The sequence below is a fragment of the Lepus europaeus genome, chromosome 16 (assembly GCF_033115175.1).
Source record: "Lepus europaeus isolate LE1 chromosome 16, mLepTim1.pri, whole genome shotgun sequence".
Classification (NCBI taxonomy): domain Eukaryota; kingdom Metazoa; phylum Chordata; class Mammalia; order Lagomorpha; family Leporidae; genus Lepus; species Lepus europaeus.
This window is the reverse complement of record NC_084842.1, coordinates 74018343-74033843: the sequence shown is the minus strand read 5'-3', so window position 1 is coordinate 74033843 and position 15501 is coordinate 74018343. Positions and strand designations below refer to the sequence as shown.

General features: G+C 44.0%; 1 protein-coding gene across 1 annotated transcript in view; it reads right to left on the bottom strand.

The window, feature by feature from the left end:
- Positions 1-15501, bottom strand: part of ADGRA3 (adhesion G protein-coupled receptor A3) — a 136962-nt gene that overhangs the window by 94666 nt on the left and 26795 nt on the right. Inside the window, exon 2 of the mRNA XM_062213349.1 lies at positions 5890-5961. Coding sequence (XP_062069333.1) covers positions 5890-5961 — 72 coding nt within the window. The remainder of the gene's footprint in view (positions 1-5889; positions 5962-15501) is intronic.

Sequence of the window (15501 nt, the reverse complement as noted above, 5' to 3'; positions counted from 1 at the left end):
GAATATTTTAACACTTCCTGGTCAAAGAACTAACTCCTTTAGAAAAGGGCACAGCAGACATCAGATACGAAGTCTGGAACTGCACGCAGCAGAGCTCTTGGATCACAAGTGCAGCATCAGAGAAGAAGACAACTCTGGGCGCTCCAGAGGATCAAGCAGCAGGGCTGTCTCCGTGGTGGTTCCGTCTGTCTCCCGGAGCCACCCTCCTCAGGACGAAACTGGGCCTTTGAGCTGGCCCAGGTCCCAAGATCACCTCCAAAACAAGGTCACAAAGCAGTTCCATGACCCTGCTGGGAGCCAGGAAATCTGACTCCAAAGCTCCAAGGCAGGCAGTCCTCATTTCTAATTTCCAAGGACAGCCTCTGGGGTGGAACTCAACAGTGCAGAGCCGGCACGGTGGCGTAGCTGGTAAAGCCACTGTCTGTGGTACCAGCATCCAGGATGAGCACCAGTTCAAGTCCTGGCTCCTCCGCTTCTGATCTCCTTGCTAATGCGCCTGGGAAAGCAGCAGAAGATGGCCCAAGTGCTTGGTCACCTACCCCAACATGGGGCAGCCAGAAAGAAGCTCCTGGATCCTGGCTTCAGGTCAGCCCAGCTCTAGCCATTATTGCCATTTGGGGAATGAACCAGCAGGTGGAAGATCTCTCTCTGTAACTCTGCCTTTCAGATAAATAAATAAATCTTTAAAAAACAACAACAAACAAATGCACTGAGCAGCAGGCAACACTACAGTAAGCAGATAGGTCTGTGGGGACAGAATGCCACTAAATTCCAGTAATTGAATAGATAACACAATACAAGAATGATACTCCTGTGAAACAAGAAAGGAAGTGGAAGAAGGATGGAAGAAGGGAAGCAAGATAGAGAGGCAGGATGGCTATAGACAGCGGAACTAAGAATGTGTGTATAACAGATGTAAAAGTCTCTACTCCAAAAACAGCTCTTTAAAGTACATTTTAAAAATGGAGGGGAAGGGGCTGGGTCTGTGGCAGAGTGTGTAAAGATGCTGCATACAGTGCCAGCATCCCACATGGGCACCAGTTCGAGTCCCAGCTGCCCACTTCCAATCCAGCTCTCTGCTATGGCCTGGGAAAGCAGTAGAAGATGGCCCAAGTCCTTGGGCCCCTGCACCCGCGTGGGAGACCCAGAAGCTCCTGGCTTCAGATGGGCCCAACTCTGGCCACTGCAGCCCTTAGGAAAGTGAACCAGAGGATGGAAGATTCTCTGACTCTCTCTCTCTGCCTCTGCCTCTCTGTAACTCTGCCTTTCAAATAAAAAAATAATTAAATAAAAAAACCTGAGGAGAAACCATTAGGAATCATAATTTTTATATTCCTATTTTTTAATAATAATAATGAAAAAGGGAACTCCAGTTATGTATGTGCAAAATAGCATTAGGTTTATTTTGCTGCAAATGTTTAAATTGATGAATATGAGTGTTTTGCTAAGGAGATCTATGGAAATTACTGTTATCCAAGATTAACAGCTTCACTGTGTAGGCTTACTAAATAAGGGCACAAAACAGAGATTCCGGGGCCGGCGCTGTGGCACAGTGGGTTAACGCCCTGACCTGAAGCGTCAGCATCCCATATGGGCACTGGTTCGAGGCCCGGCTGCTCCATTTCCAATCCAGCTCTCTGCTGTGGCCTGGGGAAGCAGTGTAAGATGGCCCAAGTCCTTGGGCCCCTGCACCCCTGTGGGACACCCCGAAGAAGCTCCTGGCTTTAGATCAGCACAGTTCCGGCCATTGGGGCCAACTGGGGAGTGAACCATCAATGGAAGACCTCTCTCCCTCTCTCTCTGCCACTCCTCTCTCTCTGTAACTCTGACTTTCAAATAAATGAATAAATCTTAAAAAAAAAAAAAAAAAAAAAAAAAAAAAAAAAAAAAAAAAAACACAGATTCCTGGAACAAACAACATCTCCTGCTAGATGTGACAGCAGGGCCCATGCAGGCTTCTGCAGCCGTCTGCTAAGCTCCCTTGGGTCTGTGCTGCCATTCCCAGGGTAGCACACACTCAGAGCCCACATCCTACCCCAACCCCACTGAGTTTTGCTTCACGGTATTTGTCACAATTTGTCTTCCATGCCTCCCCCAATTACTTTATTGTCTATTTCCTCTGTCACTACACTGTAAAGCCATGTTTTCTTCACCTGAGAAATGCCAGGAATTCTCCATGCTTATTTGCTGAATAAAGGCATCCCCACCACAGTTACCTTATCATTGACATCTGATGCTTCACCTCTTCTCCTCACACTACACTACCCTAGGCAACAGCATTGCTGCACACTGAATTAATTCAAGTCTCTAGACTCCAATTTGTACCTATGCCCCAGATATACTCCTCCTTTCCATTCTGGACGGCATATAGCATTACCCAACTCCATGTCTACATTTGGAAATCTCACAGCCATCTCAGAAGTCAATAGATTGGGGTGAGCAACTGGCACAGTGGTTACGATACTGCCTGGGATACCTGCAGCCCCTAGCGCAGTGTCCGGGTTCCAGTCCAGGCTCCACTTTCAATTCCAGCTTCCTGTTAGTACACAACCACGGAGCCAGCAGGTGAGGGGTTCACGCGCTTGTGCCCCTGCTGCCTATGAGGGAGACCTGGAATGAGCTGCTCACTTGGGCCTCCCAACTTGGGCCCCCTTCACCCCAGGGTTGAAGGCATCTGGGGAGTAAACCAGCAGATGGAAGATCTAGTTCTATCTCTTTCAAATAAAACAAGAAAAACAAAACCATAGCCCAAGCTCAACATCGTGGGAAACTCTGAGGCCTGTGCTTTAACACGTTCCCCTGGCGATTCTGATGTACATAATCCGAAGCCACTCGTCCGACTACGGCACTGGTCAAACGCAGTGTAAGTTCAAATTCCTTTATACCGGACATGCCTGTCTGCTTCACCATACCCCACACCTCTTGTCCAGCAGGTGCAAAGCTCTCACTTTTCAGTGTTGCCTTAAATTTTTCCTCATCCTACCATATACCAACGAGCATATAGTGCAGTACTGGCACTCTCAGTATTCACATCCTGTTAAACATTTTCTTTATCCTTAGTATTTCAAATAGGTCATCAATTTGCTAACTACAGATTCATCAACAAATCCCAGCCTAGAACAACGTCCACATGGAATAAATATTCGCAACAAGAATGTAAATGAGCTGCCTGGAACAGACATTTGGATTAGCAGTTAAGATGCAGATTAAGGTGCAATGCCTATGTCTGACACCAGAGTGCCTGGGTTTGATTTCAGGCTCAGGCTCCTGACTGGCTTCCTGGGAATGCAAACTCTGAGAAGTGGCAGCAATGGCTCAAGTAGTTGGGCCCCTGCCACCCATGTGGGACACCTGGATGGAGTTCCCAGCTCCAGACTTCAGTTTCAGTCCAGCCCTGTTATTGTTATAGGCATTTGGGCAATAAACCAGTAGATACAAGCTTTTTCTTTTTCTTTCTCTTTCCTCCAGCACCCTCATTGTCTACCTCTCAAGTAAATAGGCTTAATTTTTTTTTAAGAAGCTAATTTGTAACCATCAACAAATGGCTGAAATCAGGTCAAAGACAAAGGGAACTTAAAAACAAATGTAAGGGGTCGGTGCCGGCACACCGGGACCGGGTTCTAGGCCCAGTCAGGGCACCAGATTCTGTCCCGGTTGCCCCTCTTCCAGGCCACCTCTGCTGTGGCCCAGAATGCAGTGGAGAATGGCCCAAATGCTTGGGCCCTGCACCCACATGGGAGACCAGGAGAAGCACCTGGCTCCTGCCTTCAGATCAGCGCGGCGCGCCAGCCACAGCGCGCCGGCCGTGGCGGCCACTGGAGAGTGAACCAATGGAAAAGGAAGACCTTTCTCTCTGTCTCTCTCTCTCTGTCCACTCTGTCACACACACAAAAAAAAAGTAAGTGCGGCAGCTCACAGCACAGCAAAGAGCATCAGCTATGATGCCTACACTTTTTATGGTCTAAGTGCACAGCATCAAGCCTGGGGACCAAAAGCAAAATGTTTCCAAAACACAGCAAGTGGCACAACCCAGAAGCACCCGCCATCCTTCCTTTTAGAAAAACACCATGCTGAATCCTCCAGTGATCAAGTGGGCACGTATAACGCGCCTGACAGTGTGCTACAGAAAAACACACGTAACCCTAACAGCTCAGAGACAATCAGGCTACGTCCTCCCAGGCATCCCTGCCACCCTCAGAGAGCTGGCTCTGGCCCCAGCTGGTGGCAGGATGGCTGCTCTGTCAGGACATGACCCTCTTTCTTGGAGACAGTGAGGAAATCCCTTTTCAAAAGTCGCAAGAACATCTGCACTCAATCATAATCAGGTCAAATGGCCACTCCTGAAACAGCGACCATGGAACGTGCGCAAAGTTGTTGGGCCTGGAGCGGAGGGTGCAGTCAGCATCCTCAGAAGCACATGGTCTGGACAGGATATGCAAATGTAGCACATGGACTGGACAGGATATGTAAATGTAAAAAAAAGAAAAAAAATCCAAGAATTAATACTGGTATGCCAAAAATGCTTTTAAATGTCTGTATATGTGTGTCTCTGTGCATACACTCGCATGGCTGTGTGTGTACTGTGGGCATGCATCCACTTATAAATATGAGTGACTGTGTGTGTGAGGGCATGCGTTTGTATATAACCAAACTTTAAACCATCTGATCTCAATGAAAACGGCATGCATAAAGGATGAAGAACTCTAGACGGGATATGTTTACGTAACACGTCAGTCTCCAAGGCAGTGAGGCACTGCAGAAGTCTGCCTGTGAAACGGCTGAGGAAAGGCCCCGGAGAGAAGTGGAGGCAGAGTAAAGAGAAATAAGAAAACCAAGGACAGTTTGCTACTTCACAGCAAGAGACGCCCAGTGTGAAGCCCCTGTGTATTTGGAACTTTTATCCTAACTGCATGAGGAAACGAGGAATTTGAAACATGATCCTCGAACAGCACTCTAAACACTGCCTCAAATTCACAAAGCAACACACAAGCCCTACCTGGAACACATTAGATTACAAGCAAAACCAGACTTAACTGCTAACAACAACAAGAAAAAAAAATTACTGCACAGAAAATCTGAATAAAACAAAGTTTATCAAGAGTGTTTCCCTTTGTCATGTTTTTAAAATTCTATGTGACTTCTGAGAAGGAATACACATTTCAGGATACAGAGTTTCAAAACAGCATCTAAGCTTTCAGTCAGTGGTCAGCAACTATGGCCCAGAGATTGCTTTGTAAATAAAGCTTTATTGGAAAGACATGTCCATTAATTCATTCATTACACATAAACATTGTTACTCAGTATGAGAGGTCTTCAAAAACTTCGTGGAAAATGCATACTGTGAAAAACTTTGCATGGGTTTCCAAATTTTTGCATCATAATAAATTCAAATATCTTTTTCAATTTTTAAAAGTTCTTATTTATTTTATTGATTGAAAGGCAGAAAGACAAAGAGAGTTCCCATCTGCTGGTTCACTCCCTGTATTTCCATAATAGCCAGGGCTGGGCCCTGAACTGAACTCAATCTAGGTCTCCAGTGTGGGTGGCAGGGAACTGTGGGCCATCACCTCCTGCTGCCTCCCGGGATGTGCATTTGCAGGAAGCTGGAAGCAACAGCGGAGCTAGAAGTGAAACACAGGCACTCTAACATGTAACACAGGCATTCTAATATGTAAGACAGGTGTCTGCTTGGGACAGAACGGTCTCTATGGCAGGAACCATACGGCCCACAAAACTAAAATTACTTCTTATCTGGCCATTTACAGGAGTCTACAGATCTCTGCTTTAAGTAATTTCTTATTTTTAAAAATTTATTTCTTGACATTTTCACTAACAAAATGTTGGACATACTCAATTTTTATTAAGAGACAAAAATGAAAGAATACTCACAATCTTTCAAGGAGACTTAACCCAGAAAATGAGCCATTCTTCAATTCGGATATTTTATTGTTACTCAGAATCCTAAAAAATGACAGGGAAAAAAAACTGTAAGTTGTACATACTTTCAACATCAAAGTAATTTAGCATATTATGCTTAAACCCATGAGGACTTCTAAGAAATCCTTTACTGCCCAGAATTTGTGAGAGCACTGAAAAAAGGGAGCCTCATTCCTTCTTTGAGAAACCACCTAAAATAACTCACTCGGGCAACTTGTCACACCTTAAATCATACCTATCACACCTAATCAAAAGCCAAAGGACAAGAAGTAAACAGTAAACAGTTCTAAGTTTGATATAAGGAAAAAGGATGCTATGGACATGCATACAGTTAGTGTCTGTAAGTTGAATATCTAAGATTCATCTTAGGGTGACAGGCAGCGTGGGACAGAGAGACCTCGCATCTGCTGGTTCACTCCCAACATGGCCTCGAGGTCAGAGGTGGGCCAGGCTGAAAACAGGTCCTGGAACTCCATTCAGGTCTCCCAGGTGGGTGGCAGGGGCCCAGGTACTTGGGCCACCTTCTGCTGCTTTCCCAGGCACACGGGCAGGGAGCTGGAACCAGTGCGAAGGAGCAGGGACTGGAACCAGTACTCATATGGGCTGCCAGCTTAACCCACTGAGCCACAAAGCTGGCCCCACGGTCTAGGGTTTTAATCAAGACCCCACCAGGACTAGATGACTCTGTATGTGACAATCACATCACTTTCCTAGGCAGATCTCAGCTTCCCCTTTAAGTTGGAAAAAAAGCCTAGACCTTTTTTTAGACTAGAATGATTACCAAGATCCTTTCCGGCCTCATTTAATTTTCTATAATTGCTCTTGCTTTCCTGAGCAACACTACTGAGAACTTCACGGTGAGTGAGAATTTACAACCACTAAGCCCAAAACAAGGAAATCAAGGAACACGACAAAACTTCCCGGCCCGGTGTCCTGAGTCCCAATTCTGAGTGAGGAAAGAAAACCAGGTTTGGAAGGAGCCTGCGAAACAGCAGGAGGGTAGTGGCCGAGTCACACCCATGCAGTTCAGCACTGCCTCAGTAAAAAGGACTGTCATTTGCTCATTGTAACGGCTTCAGTACAATAAATGATAGATTTTATTGAGAAGAGTAAAAACCAAGACATTTCATCACACTTAAAAAGTTGTAACCGTAACCTTAAAAATATAGTTTACAACCTCAAGTTAATATATTCAGTCTACACATTACACGGCGTGCTTAAGGACTCAGAGCAAGAAAAGAGAATCAGTAGGAATAAATCTACTCTGCAGACAGCTTTTATGCTCAATTTTGAAACGAGTCTGTGGAATAGCAACTGCATAATATCATGCATCATTATAAACCTAAAACCCACTCATAATCAATATTTTTGCTGACATCTTCGGAATTTCAAACTTCCTAGGAGGTAAGTAAATGAAAAATATAAAGCTTGACCAAGGTTGTAAAGCTTATATGTACCCAATTCAGTTCTATACTAATGACGTTAACACCACATGATCTATAGACAATGCTCAGGAATGCTATTCTGGGCTTATGTCTCTTGAATTCAAACACTCTAAGGAAGATTTGATGTTCCATGCTTCTCGTTTAACACAGGACCAAGTTTCTCCTACACAGGCTGAAGTAGGAAAAAAGGAGTAAGACTTAGACTTTTTTTTTCCACAAAAATCAAGAGTTTGTGAAGCAGAAGAAATAAAAATTGAGTATCAGAAATTCTCAGCAGCTTGCTTTTGTTAAGTCCCAGAATGGAGCCAATTATTGAAAGCTGCTAATACAGCACCCACACCCTGCACAGCAGAAGGCACAAAATCATTTTCCTTTTGAGATGCATTTAAAAATATAGCAAGAGTATTAAACATTAGGATCAAATATGAGGAATATAATTCTTGACATCAACTTTTGGAGAGGGAAAATCAGTTAGGGCAATGGACTGTATGGCCATAGCACATTTGAAGACATGTGTACCTGGAACCTGTGAAGGTGACCGGAATGCACACCTGTGAATGTGAGTGCATCCAGACAAAGGCTGCTTAGAGACATAATCAAGGTCAGACAGGGACTCCCAGGGTTAGAACATCCTGGCATGGGATAGGCTCTAAGTTCAGGGACAAGTATCCTTACAAGAGAAGGAAAGATAAAGATGAAAATGGGGCTCATAGATAGAAAAAATGAAAAAAAACAAAACAAAACAGAAGACAGAGTTCCAAGCTACAATAGCTAAGAATGTTCCAGAATGAGGAAAAGTAAATGTGACATTTTAAGATGGCACATTTCAAATACTTTTGATTTTTAATCCATTGGCACCATTAAAAAATGAGAATTACATATAACTCCTTATCAGACACAGAAGACTAATTTCCCAAATATAAAAGAACTTTTTCAGTATAGTCTTACATACTTCCCAACAGACTCACTTCTAAAGGTACAGCTAAACAACATGCCATAGGACCCCAAAATCTCTTCTTAAGCAGCTGACAAAATTAGCAACTTAAGTGTAATAAAGACCAAATGGATAAGATAAAATGGTCAAGTGACCATATAGATAGGATCAAGTGACAGTGATCATATAAATAGGACTAAGTGTATGGAAACAATAATAGAATTAAAAAGGAGTGAAGGCTCCAAAATGGAAAGTAGTCCATACAGCAGACTCATAGAATAACGATCACTCTAAGTACCACTCTGACCTCAGAATCAGCCCTTAAGGCACTCCAGTCTGGCTGGAAAGTCCAGGGGGAGCATTTCAGGATAGAAAGCCAAGACACTCCAGCAAAAAATGTCCTACTTAAAGGATCTCTGTGGGTGAGACCCCAGTGGAAAGAAGGAGCCTCCAAAGAAGGATGTACTTTTCGATGAAGGGAAGAGAGAACTTCCACTTTGCTTATGCCCTGTCAAGCTAGTGGATCCAAAAGGCTTCCCTAGCCAAGGCAGATCATGTCAAGAGGCTTGGGTGATCACTGAGAGTGTTCCTTGTTAAATAAACAAGAGTCACTGTGCACTCACTGCCAAGGCATCATCTTTGTCCCCAAAGAGTTGCACCATGAAACTTAGTAGTAAAATTTGTTCTCAAGAATCGCTTCCTTTCAGTGTATTAAATGAAGGATATTATTATGTCTCATTAAGTTATAGTTATGTCTAAGAGTTCACAAAGATGCATCATCCTTGGATTCTTCTTTAAAGACAATTAAGTTTCTAGAAAGAAAGAAAGGAGAGGAAGGAAGGAAAAAAAGGAAGTGGGGGAAAAAAAGCGAAATCACCTTCAAGGAGCTATAACATAGATTAGCCCTTGTATAGACCATAGAAGAACAGTTCTCTTAGTTTTTTATTCCATTCATTCTTTTTTGCTTTTTCTTTATTTCTTTTTCTTTTTCTTTCTGAGATAAAACAGGAGAGAGAGCAGGAAGAGGGGCAGAGAATGGGTGGCATGGTAAGGTGGGAAAAATTACTATGTCCATAATGTTGTATTTATGAGATATATACAAATAAAAAAATAAAAAATAAAAGTTTTAAAAAATTAAGAAAAAGGCCAGTGCCTCGGCTCACTTGGCTAATCCTCTGCCTGCAACGCAGGCACACCAGGTTCTAGTCCCGGTTGGGGCACCGGATTCTGTCCCAGTTGTTCCTCTTCCAGTCCAGCTCTCTGCTGTGGCCTGGGAGTGCAGTGGAGGATGGTCCAAGTGCTTGGGCCCTGCACTCGCCTGGGAAACCAAGAGGAAGCACCTGGCTCCATAGTGGCCATTTGTGGGGTGAACCAATGGAAAAAGGAAGACCTTTCTCTCTGTCTCTCTCTCTCTCTCTCACTGTCTAACTCTGTCAAAAAAAAAAAAAAAAAAAAGAAAGAAAAAAAAAATCTCTACTGAAGAAAAAAATCCTCAAAACAGATCAATAAACATAAACACCAACAGATCATAATTATATGAAAGAAAGTACATCCACAATCATGAGACAGACGTAAATTAAGATTCAAACAAGACACCATAAATCACTTAACATCAGAATGGGAAGAAATGTAAAACATTTTATATTCTGAGGAAAACAGCCCCTCAAAGTTTGCTATAAACCAGTGCTAGCACCATGCAGGGCAGAAGTATGCAGGAATATATAACATTTGCTCTACTAATTCCTCTTGAGTACTTCAAGAGATTCATAAAAATGGAATTAACAGTTTGACTTTGTTTTGGCACAAAAAATTTTGCTAATCTATGAAATCTTTTTTTCCACAGCACACATTTTCCATGTTTGAAAAAGATGGCACCAAAAAGAGTTTTTGCACCAAAACAAACTTCTACATTTAATTTGATTTCTCTGCAAACTTTCTGAGCACCCACATCCTTGTGTAAAACATATCATGTTATATATTTGTGTATCATTTATAAAAAAGTGATTCATCCCACTACCTTTTGTAAATGCTAAGGACTAATCACTCACGTGGGTTCCAGTGATAGGAGTTTTATGGGATGTTTTTCTACAAAATTGGACACCTTGAGGAGGACAGAGGGGAGGATGTGGAGAGAGGAGGCTCTATAGGTATTCCTTCAGAGGATCACAGCAAGCATTTACAGACTGAGAATGCCTGACCAGCTCACATAATACAACCCACCGCCTGACACCGCCCGACTTCCTGGGTCTAAAGTATGCCTTAGGGCTACACTATTCTCTGTCATGGACAAGAGAAACACAAGCTATGCTTTCGGCCTGGTGAGGCACTAGCCACAAGTGGCGCACACACACACACCTGTGGTAAGCTAAGATCGGGAACATCAACTCCTCCAAAATGACCCAGAATCTACCAACACCTAGTGTTGTCCAAAGCTCTAGCGCAGAGGCTGGCCAGGTCCAACCAGCCTATTTTCTTTAAAGCTGTGACCTCAGAGATTGGCTGTTACTTTTTACTGAAACAGATTTTCCCACAAAAGGCATTTTACTGATGGCTATAGCTCATTTCCTCCCAAAAGACCAAGTGTCACCAAACAAAGTGAACGTTAAGATTTTCTTGTCCCAACAAAATGGAAGATGAAGCTTGGACCTGGATGCTCAACCTGTCTCCTCTCACATCTCCTAGCAGCCGACACGCTCTCAGACCTGCACTTGGCTTCCACACATGCAAGCCTCTGCACAATCACCTTTTGCTTTAAGCCTTTTCCTAGAACAGCTCCATCTGCCCACTGACGCCACGGTACTTCCTGTCATCCCTCTGCTTTCCCCGAGCATACAGCGTCCTTGCCCATCTGACACTGTGGAGCTGTTGTTTGCCACGCTTCCTACAGAAGGTTTTAACAAGCTTTTCCAGGGGCCAGCTCTATGGCACAGCAGGTAGAGCTGCTGCCTGCGGTGCCAGCATCCCACATGGGCGTCGGTTCAAGTCCCAGCTGCTCCATTTCCTATCCAGCTCTCTGCTGTCACCTGGGAAATCAGTGGAGAATGGCCCAAGTCCTTGGGACCCTGCACCCGCATGGGAGACCTGGAATAAACTCCTGGCTTCAGATCAACACAGCTCCGGCCAGTGTGGCCAATTGGAGAGTGAACCAGCAGATGGAAGACCTCTCTCTCTCTCTGCCTCTCCTTCTCTCTCTGTAACTCTTTCAAATAAATAAATAAATAAGTCTTAAAAAAAAAAAAAAAAAGCCTTCACCATGAGTTCCAGAGCCTTGGTGGCACAGAAAGGGCTTTTTTTTTTTTTTAATACTTAAAAATATTTATTTTAAAGGCAGACTCATAGAGAGATGGAGGGGAGGGGAGAGGGAGAGGAAGAAAGGTCTTCCATCCACTGGTTCACTCCCCAAAAGGCTGCAATGGCCAGAGCTGGGCCGATCCAAAGCCAGGAGCCAGCTTCTTCCGAGTCTCCCACCCAGGTGCAGGGGCCCAAGCACTTAGACCATCCCCCACTGCTTTCCCTGGCCATCAGCAGAGAGATGGATCAGAAGAGACATGAACCAGTGCCCTTTGGGCATGCCAACCACTGCAAGTGAGGCTTAGTCCACTACAGGACAGCATTGGCTCCGCCTTTTACATTTTTTTAAAGGATGAAAGAAGATCAGAATAATATTTCTAGACACAAGGAAATTATACAAAATGCAAATCTCAATGTTCGTAAATAACATGCCACACCCAGGTGTCCATACACTGTCCCCAGCTGCTTTTGTGCTGGAACTGCAGAGGTGAGAAGTGGGAACACAAGAGACACTCTCCGCTGCAAACCCTAAAGTGTTTGCTAACTTCCCTTTTGGAAAAGCTTCGCCAACTCTGGTTTTACTCTCTTTAGCTGCTTCTCTGCTTTTGCGTAAATGCCAATCAAGTACTAATCCCTAAATTAATTCTTCCTAGCAAGTAAGAATAATAGAATATCCAGTGAGTTTCAAAACTTTCCATCGTTTGAACAAACTTTATTTTAAAACTGCTTTGATTTTAAACTTGGCATAGCAATGACACCCATTTTGCCATCAGCATTATTTGTTACTTTTGCTCAGCAGAGTGTCTCCTCCTGGCTAGACACATTCACTCATTCGGGGGAAAAAAAATTAAGTGACATTCTTTGGTCCCTGTATGTCAAAAACTGTTTTGCCCCACTTTACCCTGTTCTCACAACACTCTCATCCTATGAAATTATTCTGTTTGGGCTTCTGAACATTTACCATGTCTCCCATGACAAGGTAAAATCCATAAACCACAGAGCTCTTTTCCAATCTGACCATCACTGTTTCTCTAAAAAAGAAAACAGCCTGGTGCATATTTGAGTGGTTGTGTGGTCCAGCTTCTCACTCTTCCTTCTCAAGAATTCTATGGCACAGGTATTATTCACTTCTTCAAAACAAAACACACACACACACAAAAAAAAACAAAAAAACAAAAAAAAACAAAAAAAACAAGGAAAGCTGGGGAACTCACAAAGGTCCACGTTCAGACTAAGAAGAACAGTTAAGATTCCAGGAATGCCTGGTACAGAAGCGATATGTAGCCAGATCTCTTTTCTGGAAAGGCCGTGATGCAAGATAGCAGCTGGCTGACAATCCCGCCTGCGAAATCTGGAGGATCCGCCTCATTTTCAGTTTTTGAGCTTTTTTTTTTTTAAGACTTATTTGTTTATCTATTTGAGACACAGAGTTACAGAGAGAAGGAGAAACAGAGTGAGAGGTCTTTCACCTGCTGGTTCACTCCCCAAATGACTGTAACAGCTAGAGCCGGGCTGATCTGATGCCAGGAGCTTCTTTTGGGTCTCCCACATGGGTGCAGGGGCCCAAGCCCTGGGACCATCTTCTGCTGCTTTCCCGGGCCATCAGCAGGGAGCTAGTCCAGAAGCAGAGCAGCTGGGACTTGAACCAGCGCCACAGGCAGAGGCTTAACCTATTACAGCAGAGCACTGGCCTTCCATTTTCAGTTTTTAAACAAAAGCCCCACACTCCACAGGCAATGTCCAGGCAACAAATCGGGAGTATCAGTTGGAGTCCCAGTTACTCCACTCCCAGCACAGATTCCTGCTAATGCACCTGGGAATCAGCAGATGATGGCCCAAGTGGGCCTTGCCACCTATGTGGGAGACCTGGCTTCCGGCTTCAGCCTGGCCCAGCCTGAGCTGTTGTGGCCACTTGGGGCATGAACCAATAGATGAAAGATAGGTACCCGTATCTCTCTCTCTCTCTCACGTACACACACACACACACACTTTTCAAATAAATAAGATTTAAAAAAAGTGGCGGGAGCCGGCACCGTGGCTCACTTGGCTAATCCTCCGCCTGAGGCACTGGCATTCCATATGCACACCAGGTTCTAGTCCCGGTTACTCCTCTTCCAGTCCCGCTCTCTGCTGTGGCCCGGGAAGGCAGTGGAGGATGGCCCAACTGCTTGGGCCCCTGCACCCACATGGGAGACCAGGAGGAAGCACCTGGCTCCTGGCTTTGGATTGGTGCAGCGCTGGCCATAGCGGCCATTTGGGGGTTGAACCAACAGAAGGAAGACCTTTCTCTCTGTCTCTCACTCTCACTGTCTATAACTCTACCAGTAAAATAAATTAAAAAACAAAAGTGGCTAGGTTTGTTTCTGTGTTCATGGATCCTTCCCTGAGGACATGATGATACGACATCCAGTATCCAGTATCCAAGTACCCAGCATCCAGGTACCAAGCCTCTATCCCATTTGCATTCTGTGCTCTGAGGCTCACAGGATTTGGGAGAGAAGGGAAGGATCAAAAATTCTGCCAGAATAAGCCTAGTTTTATTTCTTCTTTTAATATTAAAAGTACCCTAAGATACTTTTCCCACCTTTTAACCTTTCTAGAATCCGGACCATGTTAAGATCATTTCCAAAAGAACTTTCTAGTGGTTGGGAAAGGAAGAAGTTAGGAAATGATCTGTAGTTGTCACTGCTGGCACACACCCAAAATGTGGTTGAACTTTAAGTTGAATCTGGATCCTTAATTATGGCTTACTGTTTATACATTAAGGTCTCACTATGACACAACACCGAAATAAAAAGTTGTTTAATAGAAGACTGCATACTATCTGACAGAGTAATTAAAGGAAGAGAAATGCTAAATCTCTCGGAAGTTAACATTTCGAAGAGGCTGGAGGGACTCATTCACGTGTCACAAGGATCTATCGTTCACACAGCTCACGTCTCCCGTAAGCTGCCAGGCAACTTTCGTACCAGAGGAACAGCCAGCATTCCAGTGATATGTGATTAAATGCACAGAGCAAGCTCATTAAGTTAACCAAGTAAAAAAAAAATGCAAACTAAACCCTTAATATTCTTCATTGATGGCAGAATCGCAGGATCGTGACTAAAGATGCTACAGGGAAAGTGCAGATCATTTTTACGGAAGCTCTGCAATTATGATGGATGGGATACACTCTGAAATGATTCAAAATACATTCAACATGCATAGGCAGAAAGAAAAAACAACCGATATAGGAGTGAAATGCTTAGTGATAGAAAAATCAGGTCAATCTGGATAAAAATACACACAAAGGTTCTTATCCCCTACTCTTATTCTCCTGACTTTTCTTGTTAGTTCTTGTTAGAACTACTTTCATACTAAAAGCTTGCATGAAATGCTATCTATGCAGAACATAAATGGGTATGTGACTCAGGAGGGCTTTGATTGGGAAGCCTGGGGGTGACAGAGGCACTGATGAAGTGGCACTTTTTGGGGGTGGGGAAGAGAGCAGCTCTTCCATCACTGTCTCTCGGGCCCTCTTCCTGAACAGTTGTTTGCCAGCGAGCATCTGACTGCTGTGGCATCTGAAGCGTCACCGTGTTTAGCCTGCCTTTTCCTCGTCCATCTGTCACTTACTTGGACACCTCCTCTTATATCCATTCTTCACATTTTTTCGTCCGGCTTCAAAATTCCCGTTCTAATCCTTTTGCTGTGAATTTTAGAATAAGTCCTTTGCTCAATTTTCCAGACCGCTAATTTTCTAAGTCCTGAGTTGTATTCATTTTGCTTTTTGGACCAACTATGGACCCCAAGGCAGGACTTCTTAACATGTTAATCTCACTGTTAACCTCTAAGACTGCCTCTTTTTTCTCTACCTTTCCCATGAACTGTTCCTGTCCCTTGGGTATGCTCTTC